Source organism: Hemicordylus capensis, chromosome 3 (genome assembly GCF_027244095.1).
Source record: "Hemicordylus capensis ecotype Gifberg chromosome 3, rHemCap1.1.pri, whole genome shotgun sequence".
Classification (NCBI taxonomy): Eukaryota; Metazoa; Chordata; class Lepidosauria; order Squamata; family Cordylidae; genus Hemicordylus; species Hemicordylus capensis.
In genome coordinates, this window is record NC_069659.1 from 133,515,564 (window position 1) to 133,537,183 (window position 21,620).

The window sequence follows — 21,620 nt, forward strand, 5'->3', positions numbered from 1 at the left end:
AATGTCCATCTCTCATGCAGCCAATAAAATAAGAAAATAAGACAATTTTTTTGATACATGACATTTTTGCTACTGTAATGAAGCAAGAACTTTGTGACATATTTTAAAAATTGCTCACTAAATCCATTAGTCTTTTAAGGTCAGTGATGTAGTGGAGCAGGAGTGGCGCTCCGGCACTTCTTGCGGCACCCCAGTGCTCCCCTCCCCCCCATCCAGCAGAACATCCAGAGTCCCAGCCAGCATGATTCAGGCAGCACCTTGTGGCTTTATTAATCTGCTGCAACTTGCAAAGCTGCTCTGTAGCCCTGGGGACTATGGGATTTGAACAGGGATTTGAACTCTGGTCTGCTTCTCCAAGGTTGTAGGCAGGAATCTCTCTCAGCCCTATCTTGGAGATGCCATGATGCTCTTCCCAGAGTGGCTCCATTCCCTGAGGGGAATATCTTGCAGTGCTCACACTTCTAGTCTCCCTTTCATATGCAACCAGGGCAGACCCTGCTTAGCTAAGGGGACAAGTCATGCTTGCTACCACAAGACTAGCTCTCCTTTTGTGCCTTTTAAAAGAAGGCACATATGAACCCCTGGGGCAGACATGGGTGTGTGTGTGTGTGTGCAGAACCTTTGCCTACCCCCAAGTTTTTCTTCTTATCTTAATTATCCATAATCTTATGAGAAAACTCCACAAAAATATTGCATTTATCTAAGTGGAGTGGGTGTGGCCATTTAGGTGGGTGTGGCCATGGGGATGTTGTTGGGTGTGGTTATGTCGGCTGTCATGGAGAGCTCAGGCACTTCTGAATTTGCGACTACACCGCTGTGTTTAGGTGCCAAAAGAATCCTTCTTGCTTTTACTGTAGCAAACACAGCTCCCTTTCTGGAATTTGACACTACTAGTTCATGGCTGTTAAAAGCACAGGAGACAACCCCTGTGCCCGTCCCCCGTCAAAAATGTTAATAATAATAATAATAATAATAATAATAATAAATATTTATAATAATTATAATTAATTATTTTATAATATATAATTATATTTAATTATATTTATAATTATAATATTAATAATAATATTTATTATTATAATTATTTATAATAATTATAATAATTAATAATATTATTAATAATAATAAAGACCGTCCCTTTTAGAAGAATCTCACGCTCGCATGGTGCAAAACGGATATCTCATCCCCAAGCCCTTATTTTTTAATATTTATACGTGCCCATCCGACAACCGTGTGTTGTGATTTGTAACTGACCAGGTTTTTAACTGCAGCATTAGGAAGAATTGAAATTTGCTGTCTTGGGAGGTTGGGAAAATGTGCACGATCCCTTGATTACATCCTTTCCCATCATCCACCTGTACAATTGCACACACACCCCGCAGCCCCTTCCCGGCCGAACAGCGAGCCCTATGGGTGGACTACTCCCTCCTCCAACCACGGAGGGAAAGTGCCCGGATCACTCCTAATAAGGGTAACTCAGGAAGGAAACAGGCGTGTCAGTTCTCTGTGTTACATGATTTCCGCTCCCTGGGAAGTTCTTCGCACGGCGATTCCGGGACCCGCGTGGTGCCTTCAGGAGCATTTGCCCGTTTGGTAGCCTTCAGCTTGGAGTCAACCGCAGACACAAATAAGCCCCACCATGCAGGTGAGCTGCATGGCGACCGTCAATATGTAGATTTATGGGCTGGAGTTGGTAGGACAGAAACCCAGCTTGGAATCGGTTTAGTGGGATTTTAGAGAGCCGTGAACGGACGATGGCTGGGCTGAGCTTGGCAGTCGCTTTGTACTAGGAGCGTTAGCGCCTACTCGAGAAGCCGGCAAACTTGGTCCTCCCTCCTGTCCTTAAGCTACAACTCCCATCGTCCCCAGCCATGTGGCTGTGGATGATGGGAGTTGTAGTTTAACAACAGCTGGAGGACCAGGTTTGCCCTCCCCAGTCTAGGCCGCTCAGCTGGTGGACTCCGATGTTCGTTCTTGCTCTGAACGAAACCGGAAGATCGCACAACCTCGCACGTGATTGCCTTTCTTTCCGTAGATTATTTTCTAAGTCTGTAGTGGGGGGGGGGGGACGGGGGGGCGTCTAAATTCCACCCTTTTCCTTCCTGACGCTTTGTGCTGCACTGCTGGGCATGCGCCTCGGACTGCATTTCTGTCCGGCGACGAGGAGTTAAAACACAGGCAGAAAAGTAGTGTCATGGGAACATAGAATGCTGCCATATACCGAGTCAGACTATCGGTCTGTCTAGCTCAGTGTTGTCTACACAAACTGGCAGCAGCTTCTCCAGGATTGTGGGCAGGACTCTTTTTCAGCCCTGTCTTGGAGATGCCAGAAAGGGAACTTGAAACCTTCTGCATGCAAGCAGGCAGGTGCTCCTCTCAAGGCAGCCCCATATCCTACCGGGCTCACATGTAGTCTCTCATTCAAATGCAACCAGGGCAAAGGGGGCAATTCATGCCTGCTACCACAAGACCAGCCCTCCTCCCTAAGCTAAAGACAGAAGCTCATGTTCTTTCAAATTCAAGTCTTCTTGTGTGAGAACAAGGTGAAGTTTGGGGGATCCATTTATTATTTTCATGTTGCATATGGTAGGGAAGAATGAGAGTGAGAAATACTATGTTTGTAGTTTCAGCTGACTACAGCTACATTGTTCTATTTATTTTCTTAAACCCTTCTGTTTATGAGGGGAGTTGAGGTTCTTGTGAATTTACTCATGTGCCCAAAGCATGGGAGTTGTCAGTTAAGGTTGCTGTGGCAAACTAAAAAGAATGCATGTACAGTCATTCACACAAAAACATAGATGTGTCTACAGACATCTGGAAACAAGTACAATATCGTGCCTGAATAGTGGCATAGCTCAGGAGAAGCTGGTGGTGTGGGATGGAGAACTCCAGCCCCCCTCCTGCTGTGTGTGTCCACCCTGAAAACACCAGAGATAACGGGGAGAGGATTTGCTAACCAGCATAATGACATAAACACATCTGGAACAGTTTCTGGGTCAGCTTGATGCTGATCAAGAAAAGCTATTCCACATGCATTTATATTGTCATGCTGGTTAGCAGATGCCCTCCTCTGTTACCTCAAGTGTTTCTAGGATGAGGCAGACATGGGATTCTATGTGGCTTCCTTTCCCTGGCTCTTATCATGCGAGGGACATGAGTTTACCCAACCTGAGGCAATTCCAATATAATCCTTCCCTATTGACCACTATGGTGAGGATTATGGGAGTTATAGTTAAACAGCCTCAGGTTGGCCAGCCCTGTGGTATTTTGAACAGGTGCCTAGTATTCAACAATGAAGGTGCCTGTGCTCCCTGTTGCTTTCCCCAGTGTATGCTGAGTTTACCCACATCACACCAACTTGTTGAGATAGGAAGGATTGTTTCGCTCAGGGGTTCCCAGCCTTGGGTTGCCAGATGTTGCTGGACTGCAGCACCCATCATTCCTAGCCACTATGGCCTTTGCCAACATCTGGGGACTCAAGATTGGGAACCTGGTTCAGAAGGTGCCAGCTAACCATAGTACAACCGAAGGAGTGAAGTCAAGGTTCCTGTTGTGCAATTGTATCTAGAGTCCTGAGCAAAATCCCCACAGGGACTCTGAGAAGATAAATGTTAGCAATAAGCGCCTTCTATTTTGTTGTTGGCCTTGCTCGTTTGTGTTTTGTGCAAAGGTGCCCTTTTACTAGTTTCCACTTGTGTGTTCTAATTAAATACAAAGGCATTGTGATGTAATCCCAAGCTGTGTACCTTGTCTGAGATGTGCATTCCCTAGCTAGTAGTGTGCTATGATTGGCTGCAGAATGGAGCCTTGTTTGGAATTTAGTCTGAATGTGTTGGGTGGGGGGCAGGAATGGGAGAGTGCCTACTATGCATGCTCCCTGCACCAACCTGTGCTCACCCTGACTGGCCAGGTTTCCCAAATTCGGTGAGAAACTCTCCCTACATTTAACGTGTGTCAGGATGCCGGGACATTTGTAGGTATGGCCAGGGAGTATATTGTTGCGGGAGATCTGGTTAGCTGGCACCTTCTCCTCTCCCTGCATTCAGGCTGGTCGCAACATCTGTAGAGGGCTTTTATTGGAATCCTAGTCTCCTGTTGTGGCTGTGGAGTGGAGGAGGGAGGAGTGGGGGCACTCATTTATGGTTCTCCATTAACTTCAGCGGGAATGTTTTTTAAGTTGCACCACTTCTCTTGCTGCTGCAGTATTATGCCATCACTGGGAAGGGACCAGCCTGTGAGGAAATGAGCATAGCATTCCTACTAAGTCCTGCTGCTCTGCTGTTGCACCCTGCTGCTGCCCTTTTTTGTCCCTTGTACCAGCTGATATTGCAGTCACACTGGCACAGCTGTGAAGCACAGTTGGAGTCAGTCCTTGATATTGATGTATCTTAAGCCTCTGCTGGTGTAAGTGGACTTGATAGCAACCCTGTCTTCATCTAGTAGTGAGTGTTAATCAAATATAGGATTGCCCTGTAAATCACATTTGTATTGAAAACAGACCATGCAGCAAAATATACCCCGGCCAAACACACGCAAGACCCTTTAAACTGCAACAAAGGTGAATCTGGTTAAATTGTCCCCTGTGTCACACCCTCTAAATGCCATCAAACCCAAAGTTAGCACTCAATTGAATACAGATACTCCATACTCTTACAAAAATCAGTTGAGATCTCCAATCAAAATAAAAGGCAGAATGTATCTATTTTACTCTTTCTGTCTCTGTGGTTCAGAGAGTAAAAAAGAATGTGCAAGTAATATGACGTTGCATTTAACATACACTTGAAAACCTGGAACCCACACTGTAAGAAAAGCAGCTGAAACTATACTGTGCAGGAGGGAATTCATATTATGTCATAAGTTTTGGAATGGAGAGGCAAGTTTTGGGAGGTATAAAAGTATGTTAAATAAATAAATAAATAAAATAAATGTCCCTTTAAAATATAGATATAATGTTCTTCTTAATTAATAGTATTGTCTTCATTGGTATCTAATACAGAACTCCTCCCTTTAATATGTGTGTGTGTGTATGTGTGTGTAGTACGCAGCTTGCGGGTACTACTGGACCCGGCTCTGCTTTTGGAAGCTCAGGTGGAGGTGGTAGCCAGGGGTGCCTTTGCACGGCTTCGGCTAGTGCTCCAGCAGCGTCCCTTTCTTGAGAAGGCAGATCTGGCATGCCTTAGTCACATCACAGCTGGATTACTGTAACGTGCTCTACATGGGCTGCCCTTGAAGACTATCCGGAAACTGCAGCTAGTGCAAAACGCGGCAGCTAGGGTTTTATCTGGAGCTGCCCGGTGGGAGCACATCACACCCATTCTGAAAGAGTTGCACTGGCTGCCAGTTCATTTCTGGGTCCAATTCAAGGTGCTGGTTTTTACCTTTAAAACCCTTAATGGTTTGGGCCTGGGATACCTGAGGGATTGCCTGCTCTAAAGGTTGCTGCTCGCTTGACAAGGTCATCTGATGGGGCGACAATGAGGGAGGCTAGGTTGTTGTGCACTTGGGACAGGGCCTTCTCTGTTGCTGCCCCCAGACTCTGGAATGCTCTCCCAGTGGGTATCTGCTTCTCAGTCTCCATCACAGTTTTTAGAAAGCATGTCAAATTGTGGCATTTTACCCAGGCTTTTATATGATTGTCTCCACTGCTTCTTGTTGTATTTTGTACTGTTTTTATGCTTGTGGTTTTTTAAAAAATCAGATTTGTTTTTATACTTTTTAGCTCAATATTTTAATGTGTCTTTTTTATAATTGTGTGTTTAAATTTTATTGTGAGCCATCTTGGGATTTTCTTAATGAAAGGCGGGGTATAAATTTAACAACGAATAAATACATATAAAAGTAAGTGTGTGTATGTGTGTGTGTGTATGTGTGTGTGTGTATATGTGTGTGTGTGTGTGTGTGTGTGTGTATAAACACTCGAAAGTGAGGCCTGTTGCTGACTGGGTAAAGTGATGTTGCATTGATTACATTTACAGGAAAGCTCAAATAACTAAACATTTATGAGAAAGTTCAAATAAGGTTTAATTTTTGGGTTTTTTTTAGAAGAAATTCTAAATATAATCATATTTTAACTTATTCTCACTTTTAACACTCAGTAAACAGATAAATAATTCCAAAACAACAAGAGAAGCAGAAGATCTTTCTCAGATTCAAATTTCCTAAATGCAGATTTACCATATATGGTAATTATTCAATAAAATGAATAATGTTTGAAGTTGAAATCCTACAATGTCAAACTTTTGTTTTACTTTTGCAAGCACATTAAATATATACTAGCTGACCTGGTGTGGAGCATCTGCACCCTTAGTTCTCATTGTCTTCCCCACCCCCCCACGCCACAACTGATCTGGCTCCCTGCCCTGTCTTCATTTCGTCTCCATTTCTTCTGCTAGTTGTTGGTTCTCTCCCCCCATCCCTTCAGCCAGTTGTTGGTTCTCTCCCCCACACCCCTTCAGCCAGTTTGTTCTCCTGCGCCCCCATCCCTTCAGCCCCGGTTTCGCTGCCTGCTCAGCCGTCCTCTTCATGAGGAGCTAGGCAGGTGGAGCTGACATGTGCTCTCCTGCCGGCTTGCAGTGGCACCACCGTCGCCTCCTCAACCTCCCTCTCCTTGGAGAGAGGCTCCCCCTGCGGTGCTTTTCTGCCCTGGCAGGAAATCTCGCGAGATGTGCCACATAGTATGGGATTTGTTACATATGTCCTAAAGCTTTTATATATAAAGAAGATAAGTGTAATCTAAGCAAAAAAAAAAATTGCCTGGTCAGTGACCTACCATAGTTTCTAAAGCACAAGAAGTAATAGTTCACTTTATTGCATACTAGTTGGACCATCTGGAATGTGGTGCTGAGCAGGGTGGATTTGATTTAAATCAAACTGATTTAAATCACGATTTAAATCACTAGCAGGGTGGATAAAAATAAAAAAAATCCGATTTAAATCAAAAAAATGATTTAAATCAAAAAATTTGGATTTTTTTGATTTAAATCGGATTTTTTTGATTTAAATTAGATTTTTTAAATTTTTATCCACCCTGCTAGTGATTTAAATCATGATTTAAATCAGTTTGATTTAAATCAAATCCACCCTGGTGCTGAGAACTGGACATAGTACCTTAAGGATGTAGACAAATTGGAATGGATTCAGAGGAGGGTGATAAAAGATGATCAGCAGTCTGGAAAATGAACCCTATGAGGAAATGTTGAAGAAAGTGGATATGTTTGTCTGAAGAAAAGAGGAATGGGAGGGAAACATGATAGCACTCTTAAATTATCTGCGGGGCAAAAATTTCATCTCTGCCCCAGAGATCAGGACTAGATCTAATGGACTTAAGTTGGACATTAGGACAAACTTTTTAATGGTAGAACAGTTCAACAAAGAAACCAATTATCTGGGCAGGTGAGTGGGCTGCCCACCACCTCCACCTGAGCATCCAAAAGCAGAGCCGGGTCCAGCAGCACTCCCAAGCTGTGCACTTGCGCTTTCAAGGGCAGTACAACCCCATCCAGAGCTGGTTGAAGCACCCTATCACGATTGGCTTTTCTACTGACCAACAGCACCTCCGTCTTGTCTAGATTTAGCCTCAGTTCGCTAGCCCACATCCAGCCCATCACCACCTCCAGGCCCCAGTTCAGTACATCCACTGCTTCCCTAGGATCTGATGACAGAGAAAGGTAGAGCTGAGTGTCATCTGTATATTGATGACACTTCTGTTCAAATCTCCTGATGACCTCTCCCAGCAGTTTTATGTAGACATTAAGCAGCATGGGGGGACAATACTGAGCCTACTGGGGGACATCAGATCCTAGGGAAGCAGTGGATGTACTGAACCAGCAGCTGGAGGTGGTTTATGTCTAAACAAGGTGAGCATGATGAGCCCATCTTGGCAAACCAACCTACTCAGGCCACCACATTCTCTGCCAGCTGGTGGTTTTCAATCCATCCTAAAGAACAAGAGCCAAACATAGAGTGTAGTAGTTTAATATCTGGGGTGCCCAAGGAATTTGGGAGACTGAGGTGAGGTTTAAAATGCTGCTTCACCTTGCTCTCTTCCCCTGAGTTGAGGAGAGGAGGCTGCTTCCTGGCAACCTCTTCTCATTGCTTTGGCCACCTTTTGCAAGAGGATCGGGCAACAAGAAGATGCTGGCAGCAAGCAGGCTCCTCTCCTTAACTCACATTCCAAAGCCTTGCAAGGGCTGTGCTCAAAGAAGGAAGGTTGCCCTCACCCCCCCCTCCTTGCACAGACCCTTTGCACGGGGTTGGATGGGGAGCTCCTGATCTGGCCCTTGGAGGAAAAGTGAGCTCCCACCTGGTTGTTGCAGTGGTAGTAGCCACCACTACTCCTGCTCCTCTTCCTCTCTGTGTCCTGCTCTCTGCTTACGAGCAGGGAAGGCAGAGTGGCAGGAAGTGTGTTTTCTCACCTTGTGTCCCTCTAACTTCTCTGCCCTCTCTGCCTTTTGAAGAGACAGAGGGCCCAGAATGGCAGGGAGTGGGGAGGAGTGAAGGGCAGTGGCAATAGCTGTGGCTGATGCACCACAATGAAAAATGCACTGGGGGTAGCACTGAGCCCAGCCAATTGATCATCTCACCTCTTATCATTAGCAGGGCACCTCCTGTTTAATCTCAGCCTTGTGGAAGCATGAATTCTAGTTGCAAATTTGGAATCTGACCATATCTGTCTCATAACCTTGTTTGTTCTAGGATCCTAATGCAGACACCGAGTGGAATGACATCCTACGTAAGAAGGGCATCCTTCCTTCAAAAGAAAAGCTGAAAGAGCAGGAACAGGCAGAAGAGGAGAGGGAGCAGCAGCTCCTCCAGCAACAATCAGTTGGTGAGGAGCCCAGTTTGGGGAGCTGTTTACCACTTCAGAATATATGAGCCTTCACAATGAAGTCACACACCCTGTGAACTTCAGTGGGCCTTGTGCACTCACTCACTACATTTTGCATTGCCTGGGAGAAGGGTGGGTTTCTCCTGTGATTTGTGAAGAATAAGATTAGTCTTTGCAAAGCACCATCCCTGAGCAGCATTCAGACAGCATCAGACTTTGGTGAGCTAACTCCCAAGGAAGGCCCTTACTTATATGAGTTAGCATTTGAAGAGCACAGTTAATCTACAGGGATGGACAACTGATGAACTTAGTCTAGATCCAGATGCCTAGTTTATCTAGTAATGGTGTGAAGGGAGGTGTTCACAAGTTCTCGATGCCAACTGTGTTCCAATTCACTCGGTTTCTGTGGTTGTTACTTTTTAGGGATTTATTGGTCACTGCTGCATCTAAGCATCATTGTAAATTATTATTTTCCTTCTAGCTCATGGGTGAATGTACAAAGTGTCTTAAGTAAAAACAAGTACCTTTTAAAATAGGATTCCCCAGTAGTCTTTGCAGAAAGTGTGATCTGCAAATTACGCAAGCCTGTGTTGTCTGTAATAAATGTCTATGAAAATCTTACACATGATGTCAGTAATAATGTGATCTAGAACTTGGCTGGTGCACCTTTACGTCACCTGATGCAACTTTTAGATCCAATTGTGTGGTTTATTAAGCAGCCTTGGAGTACCATCAGACAAGGAAATGCTATTTTTTGGAGTGATTTATTTGGCCCTGTGGAATGCCAAAACCCTGGTTGTTAAAACCCTTTTTATTGAACAAGTATGTAGCCCTTGGTGTGGACTAATTGCCTTCCATATTGTACATCATTTAGAAGGGCAGCTGATGATTGCTGCCTAAAATAAGAATTGGCTCAGTGGGAGTTGTAGTCTTGTAACAAATGAATGCATCTTGGATGAAAGTTGTGGGAGCAGAATTAATGAGGCAGTAGAGCTCTTCTCACAATCGGTGAGAAGAGCTCGTGGGCTGCCTGTGGGGAAGGAGGGTTAAACTTACCTTCCCTGCAGACGATTGGTTGTCAGTCCCTGGGCGGGCGGATTGCCTGCCCAGACAAGCAGCAGCTCCTGCTGCAGCTCCTGGGGTCGGGGTGCCGGGATTTTAGCAGGAGGTTTCATAGGCGGGTTTGCCCTCATGTACCCACCAGGCTTGGGCGCGATCCCAGTGGTTCATACGAGCTTGCAGAACCTGGGCTCCCTTAGCCTGGTTTTGCACACTCATGTGAATAGCCTCAGTATGGTGCATAATTGAACTCTATGAGGGCTAAGCTTTAATCATAATTCTCTGAGGGCATAAGCTTTATAATGTTTACCTCTGCAAATATAAATGAGTGATGCAAATATGTCTCACATGTAAACTGACCCTGTATTACCAAGGTTACTTATCTGGAATTGATCAATTGCTTGGAATTAATCAGCTAAGGCTTATCTATGAGGAATCTCCCCCCCCCCCCGGCTTGGTTTTCTTCTGATGATCTTTTATTTTCCACAAATCAGTGAAAACTTATGAAGATATGACCCTGGAGGACCTAGAAGAAAATGAAGATGAATTCAGTGAGGAAGATGAGCGTGCTATTGAAATGTACAGGTGAGAGCACTCTGTATAACATTCCACCAACTGTCAGATTTTTTAGTATTGGGACTTCATCCTATGTTACCTGGAATAAATGTCATTAAAGGGGCTAGTCTGTATGAAACATACAACTATTTTCAAACAGAGTCACTAATAAACTCCAAAAGCATCTTTATTTAATAGTTACAGTGTGAGGTGCTGAACAGAAAATAAAAATAATGCAGTGCTTGTCTAGAGAACTTGCAGTTTACTTTAAGTGCAGAGAGGAGTCCTGGAATGTAGCCCTATTCAGAGGTTAAGAAAAAGAGACTGTGTACCTGCCTAATGGCGCAGTGGGGAAATAACTTGATTAGCAAGCCAGAGGTTGCTGGTTTGAATCTCCACTGGTATGTTTCCCAGACTATGGGAAACACCTATATTGGGCAGCAGTGGTACAGGAAGATGCTGAAAGGCATCATCTCATACTGCATGGGAGGAGGCAATGGTAAACCCCTCCTGTATTCTACCAAAGACAACCACAGGGCTCTGTGGGTGCCAGGAGTTGACATCGACTCAACAGCACACTTTACCTTTACCTGCGTATAGCACCTCGGACAGGGCCAGAAGGCCCGGTCCAGCCCTGTCATTCAGCCCCAGAGGCCACCACTCACATTTATGGTGGTGTTGGTCTGAAAAGGCAAATGCCACATCCGTGATGACAGACACTTCTGTGATCAGGAGGCTTGGGCTCTTTTTTGTAATGTCTGAATGAGGCTTAAATTGTACATGCATTTAGGTGTACATATGTTTGTATGGATGACTGTAAGTGTTCTTGTTAAAAGTGAACCTGGATACAGACCGTCTCAGCAACAGCATGCTGGCTCCGTGAATGGCATAGATGCATGCGCCAACACCATTTACGTGCCGACGCCACGTGAGGGATGCTGCAGATGCATCCCATCACCGCAGCGTTGCATTTTAGAGGGGCAAGTGGCACAAGCTTTCACTTGCATGGAAGTTTTTCCATAGCAATAGCACCACGGCAGGCCGCTGGGGGCTTGAGGGACGGGCAGGTAGGACCTGCCCGCCAGGCTCAGACTGGCTTACTGAGCAGCAGGGCATTTTCCCGGTGCACCCTCACCTGGTGCACCCTGCTGCGCTCACTGGGCTCTCCCCGCGCCAGCTGCCCGGCTCCCCTTTCCCCCTCTCCCTGTCTGGAGAGCCCCACCTCCTTTCCTTCTGATTGGTCGTGAGAAGTAGGCTCAGACTGCCCTTAGGGCAACAGGGCATATTCCCGGTGTGCCCCACCTGCCCTGCCCCACCTGGTGTGCCCCGCCCCACCCCTGCGCCCCAACTCCCACCCTGAAGTACCCCTTCTGCTCAAAACCTGGCCCCTCCCCACATACTTCCCCCCACCCTCTCAGTGCCCCCAGTCCGGCCCTGCTGCCTCTTAAGAGACTCCTGCGCTGAAACATTTTGGCGCCTCCCCAAAGAGGCGCCAGAATGCTTCTAGTGGAGATGTTACAAAGGGGAGACTAGTGTGCTTCAGTGAGGCTTTAATGAAGAAGTGATCCCTAAGGAGAGAGTTAAAGAGCGCTCCTGTCTCTCTTGCTTGCATTGCTAGAGAGAGAGAAGAATGCCTTTTCCTCAAAAGGAAATATAACCACAACATTCTGATTGTTGTTCCCCATGTTCCAAACTAGGCTGGAGCTTTGTAAATAGGGTTACTGACTACCGAGTACACATGAAAATACAAAGATTGAAATATTTCATGGACATGGAAGATTTGTTGATTGTAATCTAAGGACCAGTTTATTCTTGATATGGGCAGGCCAAGTTCACAGGGGTGAGCAATTTGTGTGGCTCAGCAGATTTCCTTTCATTTATGATGCATGTGTTTTTCTGCCTTTCTTCCAAGGATCTTAGTTTGATGTACATGGTTCATATATATGCTGCTACTACTGGTACCAATGTTTATATATGGCTTTTCAACAAAAGTTCCCAAAGTGGTTTACATAAATAAATAATGAAGACACACACACACGCTTATTTTATCCCCACAACCACCTTGTGAGGACAGTTAGGCTGAAAAGGAGACTGACTGGGCCAAGGTCATCCAGTGAGTAGGAGACCTGAACCCAGGTCTCCCTAGTGCTAGTCTAACACTAACCACTGCACCACTCTGGCTTCCATGTGAAGACTGTATATGTGACTGTTGCAATAGGCAATGGAGAAGCAGTAGATTTGGCAATATAATTTGAAATCATATTTGCAGTATCTACACTTGATGGATTTTTTTCTATAGGAGTAGAGGCTAAAAATGACAGGAAATCAGGAAGAGTGGACAGTACGTACTTGGTGACAGTGGGAGTTATTTTAAGAACTTTTCATGTCTCTGTAGGTAGGGCCATCTCATTAGGACTGATCTTTGAGTCTGCTATGATTCTTATAGCTTCTGAAAGTATTTCTTTTTTAAAAATCTGGCCTTACTAATTACTTCTAGTTCAGCTCTGAGGTTCATTACATACACCTCAGCTGTCAACATATAGAAAATGAATATTGGAAATAAAATTACCTGTCTTTAGTGACTGCTCAGTGTTGCAAAGTTGCCAGTAGCTATTTCTCCACTATTCCCTGCTCTTCTTCTGTTTATAAATCAATAGAACACTGTGATATTGACATTCACTGATAATAAATCTAATTTCACTAAGCCTGCAGGGTCTGTGAAATTGGATCTCATAATTTGTAACTGAGATGTGATATTAAAGTAAACTAGATTGGCAGTCCTAATCTCCTTGGATGTAAACTTCATTGACTTTAGTGGAACAACTTATTAAAGACTGCAGTTAGGTAACCTGTTTTCATACATCTTTTGGCTATGCCAGCACAGATACAGGCTTGGGCTCTACAACAGAGGCACTATCCTAAATTTTCCAAAGGAGACAGAGCTGTCTGCCTCAGCCAGAGAAGCTCCTTGTAAGGAAAGCTGATGCATCAGCTTTCCTAACACTTGAGTGGTGATTGGTTGCTCATATCGCACACAGTCATATGGATATGGCCCCAGTCCAGAGCCAGGGTAGAGGTATGCCCCAGTGATGGCTGTAGGGGAACTGAAGACAGGAGCACAAATTGTATTCTTGCTCCTGGAGATTGATAGTAAAGCAAGTTCTCCCTTTTAACGCCTCCCCCTCCACACACACACACACACACACACACTGCCCTTTTTATTACATTTTGTTCCATTTTAGCCAAGAATGCAACTTTTCTTTCCCCCTAAGTCTCTTGCCCCCTTCCCATTTCATTTTTATATAGTAAGGGGAAACCTAGCATTGTATGACGACTAATGGCCAAGCTCGATGTTGTTTGGGGACCTGAGCATAACTGGGACTGTGGTGGAGATGAAGGAAGACTTTAACCCTTCATCTCTGTTGAGCACAACTAGCCTTCGGGTGGGCAAGCCAGGCACTTGCTCAGGGCACCTACTTGAAGAGACTTGGTGGATCGCTGTTTGTTGAGTATACTGTCTGCAGTGAGCTAGGAAGAAAGGGTAGAAGGAAGCTGTAGAAGGCCTGTGAGTTTTCAGTGTGGGATGCCAGAAGTGGAGCAGAAAAGCACTGGCAGCAAACTAATGAGAGGGTCCTGAACCCTTTTCATGGGCATTGCTGGGAAAGCCTGTAGGGCATTTTTTACACTGCTAGGTTTCACAACCTTGCACAAGCCACACCACTTGACAACACTGATTAACTAGCTGAAGTGAGGAGGGTTCTGTTTATCTTAGGACTGGTCCTACTGCTGAGGCTCCAGTCTTGCTCCCACTACGGCTCCCCCAGCCCCGTTTAACAAATATTGCAGGGACAAACAATGTACATAGGAACATAGGAAACTGCCATATACTGAGTCAGACCATTGGTCTATCTAGCTCAGTATTGTCTTCACAGACTGGCAGTGGCTTCTTCAAGGTTGCAGGCAAGAATCTCTCTCAGCCCTATCTTGGGGAAGCCAGGGAGGGAACTTGAAACCTTCTGCTCTTCCCAGAGCGGCTTCATCCCCTGAGGGGAATATCTTGCAGTGCTCACACATCAAGTCTCCCATTCATATGCAACCAGGGCAGACCCTGCTTAGCTATGAGGACCAGTCATGCTTGCTACCACAAGACCAGCTCTCCTGTCCTCAATGTAATTAGCCTTGCATCTCATTTGGCACTGAGGTTGAGCTGTGAACCTGGAAGTTGTTGGTTCAAATCTTGTCTCTGCCATGATCTCACTGAGTAGCCATAGGCAAGCTATTCTCTTGCAGCTTTCCTGCTCCCCCATCTGAAGTATATGGATAATGCTACTGACCTATCTTAGAAGATGGGTGTAAATAATATTACTTAGACAATGGATGTGAAGTGCTTTGAAAATGGAGAATGCATGGATGGTCTCAAAACCAATATTGACATTCTCTCTCTTCCATCTCCTCTCCTTGGTGCAGGCAGCAACGATTAGCCGAGTGGAAGGCGACTCAACTAAAAAATAAGTTTGGACAAGTTTTAGAGATTTCGGGACAAGATTATGTCCAAGAAATTACCAGAGCTAGCAAGGATATATGGGTGGTGTTGCACCTATACAAGCAAGGGTAAGTAACTATTTCAAGATTTCTCCTATTAGCATCTGAGATTGCAAGACATGGTATTTTTTTCTGAGAATAGCTCAATGAGTTTAGCAACTGCTCATGCTGTAGAGAAGTCTCCTTTGCCCTTTGAGGTCACTGGTATTGCTGAGCAACAACAAAATAATTCATCATTTCAGTTACAATTCAGTGAGCTCACATTCAGTGTGCTTTGCTTCATCATTCTTGCAGTATCACTGAGTTACCTAGGAAATAGGGTAGATATATATTGAGGAAAAATCTGGGGAAACATTTTAAATTGGGTAAGGGAAGCTTTTCAGCCTATTTCCTTTGTTATAGCAGGCATTCTGGTGAAAAATAGAATTGTTTCCATTTTTTAGCTTACTTTCCAGTAGGCTTATGAGATCACTCAGCGTTCCGTTTGTCTGTATGTGTCCACTGTCCCCCACAATCAACTTTGCAATGCCTGAACCAAATCAAGTACAGCTGTAGGGACACCTCAACAGCATAGTTTGTGATGTCATTCATCCCGTTCAAGATGGCAGACATGTGAATCTTGAGGAACAAGTGGGCTAACTTGTGAACCGCCTAAACGATTTGAGCCAAATTTGCTACAGGCGTAGGGACACATAGGGACACCTCAAGAGCGTAGTTTGTGATGATGTCATCCACCCCAGTACGAGATGGTGGACTCATGAATGTTTGAAGCACGTGGGTTAACTTGTAAACTGCCTAACTGATTTGGACCAAACTTAGTCTAGTTGTAGAAATAGTGAAAGGAAATAAGGCAGATTAGTTATTGCGAGAACAACTTGAATTTATTTGAAGTATTTTTTTTTAAACTATCCTTTCAATTATACAATTTCTGAGGCAGCTTACAAAAACAATGAAAAAATGCAGAGCACTTATAAGTGATAAAACAGAAGCTGAAACAGACAGGAAAGCAATATCCACTGTCAATTTTTTTTTAAAAGTCTGGGTAAATAAAGTAAAATCTTCACCAGGAACATTAACAGACAGCAGGCTTTACCACGGGTTTACTGCAAGGCTTTTCAGCGAGTTTGAATTTGCACACAAAAAACCAGCCCCAAAAAGTGGATATTTTTTACCCCGGACATAAATCGGGCTACGCTCTAATGCACAATGAAAAATCCAAATTGTGTGTGACGTGCTTCCCGGTAGCTCACAGGGACTTTGGGTAAATCTGGCACATCCTCCATTCTGGAGAAGCGAGCTAAAAGCTCCATCAGGAAATGCTTCTGGTAGCTAAAAGTTAAATGTAGTATCAGGCTCACATTTGCTCTCCCTGGGGAGACCATGTAGGAGAAACAGATCCTTTAGGTACCTGCAACCCAAGCAGTGTTCCTTCTAACAGGGATTCCCAGATGTTGTTGACTACAACTCCTATAATCACAAGTTTTGGGCGGTATAGAAATATTTTAAATAAATAAAAATCACCCCCAAGCAAAGGCTATTGCAGCTGGGGATGCCAGAAGTTGTAGTCAACGTTGTCTGGGAATCCCTGTTAGAGGGAACACTGAACCCAAGCCATATAAGGCTTTAGAGGTTAAAACCAGCTTTTTTGGCTGTGATGTGGTTTGTACATATGTGGCAGTGACCTTTCATATTAACCATATTAATAGCCACTGGCCTAGCGATCTGTGGTGTGTAAGAATCTCTCTTGCAGATGACTAAGTAGAGAAACTTGTTTTGAATTGGAAAAGAGTTAGATTATGATGCTTATTTAATCTCTCTGGCTGTCAGTGTGCCACCAATGATATGCATGCACAGACAGGCTAGTGGTCACTTTCGTGGACTAGCTATTAGGACTGTCACCTGATTTGAAGAACTTTTAGTTGGTTGGTTGTGTGCAGATGATTTCGTTGATTATTTAATTAAATTTGCATTTGAACAAAATAGTTGTTTTTGAAAGGTGGGGGGAAATGCTGTGTGTCTAGATTATTTCTGTATTTGTCACAGCAACCATTGTTTTAAAAGAGGCATTTCCTCCTCTGTGAGAAGGAGGGTAGGGAAACTGGGGCAGTCCAAGATATTTTGCTGCCTGAGGCAAAGGACAACATGATGCCCCTCCCCACTGCATGGGCTGCTCAGCATTCTCAGTCTATGCGGTTGTTGTAGCAGCAGTGGTGATGCATAGGCACTTGTAGGCTAGGGCACCAAGCCAGGCAGTGGTAACAAGTGGCATTCCTAACTCAAGCTGGGTGAATGAAAGAAGGATGAGGAGAGGACAGCAGGATGAGGAGGTGGAAATGAACAGCTTGTCTGAATGGGATGAGGAGGGTTGCTGGCAGTGGGTGGGCAGGTGATACACATGTGCAGGTGCTTGGAAACTGCCACTCCCTGATCCCACTTGGATCAGAGGCTACTGTCTTGGCCTACATGGAAAGGTCATGAGTGATATAGATGAATGGGTTTTTTTATAAGTAGTTATATTAACATTGAACTGATAGATGTGGTGTGTGTGTTAATCATGAGGACCTTTTTAGTCAAACAAAAGGTGTTTGATCAAACCACTTAATGGATTAAGTAATGCAGCTAGTAACACATTTGTGAGGCTAATAGGAGCATTTCATATGTCTTGTAGGCTATTACAGAAATTTCTGCAAGTAATATTTTGAACATACATGGTATGGCTCTTGCATATATATTTTTTTCTTTTTCTTTTGTGAAGTATTCCCCTCTGTGCCTTGATAAACCAACACTTAAGTGAACTTGCAAAGAAGTTTCCAGATGTCAAGTTTGTCAAAGCCATTTCTACAACCTGCATACCCAACTATCCTGATAGGAACCTTCCCACAATCTTTGTTTACCTCAAAGGGGATATCAAGGCCCAGTTTATTGGGCCTCTGGTGTTTGGAGGCATGAACCTGACAAAAGATGGTAAGTAAAAATTGCAAAGGTACAGAATTGTAACCACATTACTGTACCATATTTGCACTTATTTCTGGCTGGCTACATTGGTAGGGCAACTTAGATTGGGCTGGGCTTCCTTTGGCTGTGCCCCCTAGAGCAGGGGTGGGTAATCTTGGCCCTCCAACTGTTGTTGAAGTACAGCTCCCATTATCCCCAGCCACAATGTGCTGTGTCTGGGGGTGATGGGAGTTGTAGTTCAACAGCTGAAGGGTCAAGGTTGCCCACCCCTGCCTTGGGGCTAAATGCCAGATTCCATTGCTAGCAACCCCTGCTAACTGGGCAAAGAGGCTGCTTTTAAAGTGGAGGCTCTCTTGTAGGTTGAAGGGAAAGAGTGACTGCTCTTATGCAGCCCATCATCGCATCCCTCCCAGTGGCTATTGCTGTTGGCTCCCTTGTGATTCCTTTTAGACTCCGTCTCCTTTTTGGGTTGTCCTTTTTGCTGTGGAAACCATTCTGAGAACTGTTGTTGTTGTTGTTGTTGAAAAAGTGCTATATAAATATTGCCTGTCTACTGTGACCAGAACTGATGTGAAATCAAACCATATTGTTCTTTCTAGTTGATGCAATTAATCAAAAGTTACTTCTGTTGCTGTGATAAGGAGCTTTTTGTCCGCTTTAAAGAAGGATAATAAATCTACAGTACAATCCTAAACTGTTTATCTGGAGATAAGTGCCACTGACTTCGGTAGGGCTTACCCTCTGATAAGTGTATTTAGGATTGCAGCCTTGGGTTCCATTAAGTCTTGCTGCTCGGTGGGAAGCATTTCTGTGTTTTCACAGTAAATAAATAAGCAAAGAGTAATGAGGACGTAGTAGGTATATGTGGTTTTAAAAATATTTGCATATTTTCTAGAGTTAACATAGCTAATATTTCATTTGCATCTTTTGCAATCTGCTACCTCCCCTGACAACAGAATTATGAAGATGAACTTGTTTTTGTCCAGCTTTAGTACTCTGAACAGCTGGGGTGCATCATCAGTTAGTGGATTTACATTTTCAAGACAGCTTGAATGAGGTTGTGTGGAACGTAGCACTGTAGTGAAAGTGGGATAGAAGATGACAGATGGAAGTGTGTGTCCAAAAGATCAGGAACACTGTGAGACTCATTTCCCTTCAACTTTGTATGTCACCATAATATATCCTTTCTCTTTCTCTCTTGCATTTAGAATTGGAATGGAAGATTTCTGAGTCAGGCGCCATCAAGACAGACCTGGAGGAAAACCCCAGGAAGCAGATCCAGGACCAGCTAATGACTTCAATCAAGTGTTCTGTTCCAACAAGGAGCAAAGACAGTGACTCAGAAGATGACTAAGGCATTTATATATGCACTGTGCCAGTTGATACTATGTGGAGTTACTCAGTGTGGCTGAACTTAATGAGACTTACTTCCAAGTAAAAGTGCGTGGGATTGCAGCCTAAATACCAATGGTGGTATTTATTTTTTTCAATAATGTTTTGAAATTGATTATAGGCTCCCAGAGGGGCAAATTGAGTGGAGGAGTATAAAATGTGTCCTAAAGAATCATCATTAAACTGCCACTAGTTGTGACCATTTTCAACAGGAATTAACTCTGACAGTGACCTGACCCCCATGGTACTGCTTGTGTATATGGTGTTATTCCCTTACCAGTGGTTGGTGGTATGACACTCTTTACCCATGGACGACAGTCATTTAAACCCCCAGAGTGCTTGGTCATTTTTATGCTGTAACAAAAGTTAACAGCTAATGACCATGGTCAGAAACTGGTCATGAGGCAAGATGAATTCTCAAATAAAGTATGCTGGTCTATGACCATAATAAAGATAATTGATTGATCTCAAATAAAGGTCTATGGTTGATGCGTCAAAGACTGTACTGAATACTTTTTTCCCCATTTGTCCATTGTACCACCAAGATCTCTGAACTGCAGATGAAATGTTTTGTAGGTTCAGGATAGGTTATTGTAGCAAATTTGTTTAAATCCAGAAAGCTCTCAGAACTTATTTATCATCTAACTTGAGATGCAGTTTCTTATATGATCTCAAAAATGACACCAGACTGGCTCACGTACTGTGTATGGCTGGCTTGAGCGCTGCTTGCACAAATGAAAAGTGGAGGAAGACTCTCAAAGCTGCTGGTAGATTAACTATATCTTTTTACTGATGCATTTCATATGGATACGTTCAGTATTGCCTAATGCATCTCGAGCTGAAATGCTCTTCTTCAGAGGCAATTCTTTAGTCAATAAAGTGGCTCACAATAGGTTTGTGTTTGTTTCTCCCCCTTCCCTCTTAGCACTGCCTGTGCCCCTGAGCACATGTGAATTGCTGCTTGAGGCTGCATGGTAGGGCTGCAGTGCTGGGTGGTACTGGTAAGGGCTCCGTGCAGGGAGTGGTGCATTACAGCACCCTGCGTGGAGCACTGCTGCCCTTCAGTGCAGCAGCCTCATTGCAGCTTTTCATACACACGCAGGGAGACAGGCCGTACTCCAGCGATAATGAGTTCTCTGGCACGGTACACTAGCCAAAGATTTAAAACTGTAACACAACTGATACTGTAATTGTAATTATGTAAAGTAGCCCAGCTGAATGGTTCTGTTTCCTTCTTCTACCTGCCTTCTGTTGAACAAAGATTGGAGCAATACATTTTTCTTCAGTTGTAAGTACTACTTTACAGTGGCTGTGACTATATTTTATGTTCTCTGTAAACCTTGTAATAAAAATGATACAAAAAGATGCAACGACGATTCAGCTCGGTGGACTTTCTATTGAATGGCGAGTTAAATCTAATGGCCAGTTCAAACATGCAGAAAGTAATTCGGGACTGTACTACTTCCAAAGGAAAGTGAGAGTTCACTTGTTGCAATACTGTTCCACATTGTTTTGTTTTTAAACTACACATGGAAAATAATCATGTCAGGGAGAAGAGCCTTTCCCTTGGAACATAGGAAGCTACCTTATACTGTACTGAGTCAGACCATAGATCCATCTCGCTCAGTTTTGTACACACAGACTGGCAGCGGCTTCTCCAAGGTTGCAGGCAGGAATCTCTCAGCCTTATCTTGGAGATGCCAGGGAAGGAACTTGGAACATAGGAAGCTGCCATATACTGAGTCAGACCATTGGTCTATCTAGCTCAGTATTGTCTTCACAGACTGGCAGTGGCTTCTCCAAGGTTACAGGCAGGAATCTCTCTCTCAGCCCTATACTGGAGATTCCAGGGAAGGAACTTGGAAGCTAGATGCTCTTCCCAGAGCGGCTCCATCCCCTGAGGGGAATATCTTACAGTGCTCACACTTCTAGTCTCCCTTTTGTATGCAGCCAGGGCAGGCCCTGCTTAGCTTAAGGTGACAAGTCATGCTTGCTACCACAAGACCAGCTGGCTTCATTCAGGCTTTCAATATGCAAGATGCACTCCACCTGCAGGAAGAGCTTTACTATATGCTTTTTAAGTTAATTCAATACTAACCTAACTGCAAAGTGAATTTTACACTTTATATTTTGAAATCCAGAATGTAAATACCCCAGCTTGAATGGCAAAATATATGTGCACTGCTATGTGTGCATATTCTGACGCTACAGATTGAAATGGCTGGGTTTGCCTACAATATATGTGAAAACAGAGATCAATGATGAGGTGGGCAAGCACTTCCATGTTCTG

The 21,620-nt window shown here is 44.1% G+C and overlaps 1 protein-coding gene across 1 annotated transcript; it reads left to right on the top strand.

Annotated features, from left to right (window-relative positions):
* Positions 1 to 1,395: 1,395 nt before the first annotated feature.
* Positions 1,396 to 20,700, top strand: PDCL3 (phosducin like 3). Its single transcript, XM_053310955.1, has 6 exons — positions 1,396 to 1,645; positions 8,695 to 8,827; positions 10,381 to 10,471; positions 14,909 to 15,052; positions 17,739 to 17,947; positions 19,147 to 20,700. The coding sequence occupies exons 1-6, from the start codon at positions 1,640 to 1,642 to the stop codon at positions 19,290 to 19,292; spliced, it is 729 nt and encodes a 242-aa protein (XP_053166930.1). The 5' UTR covers positions 1,396 to 1,639; the 3' UTR covers positions 19,293 to 20,700.
* The last annotated feature ends 920 nt before the right edge of the window (positions 20,701 to 21,620 follow it).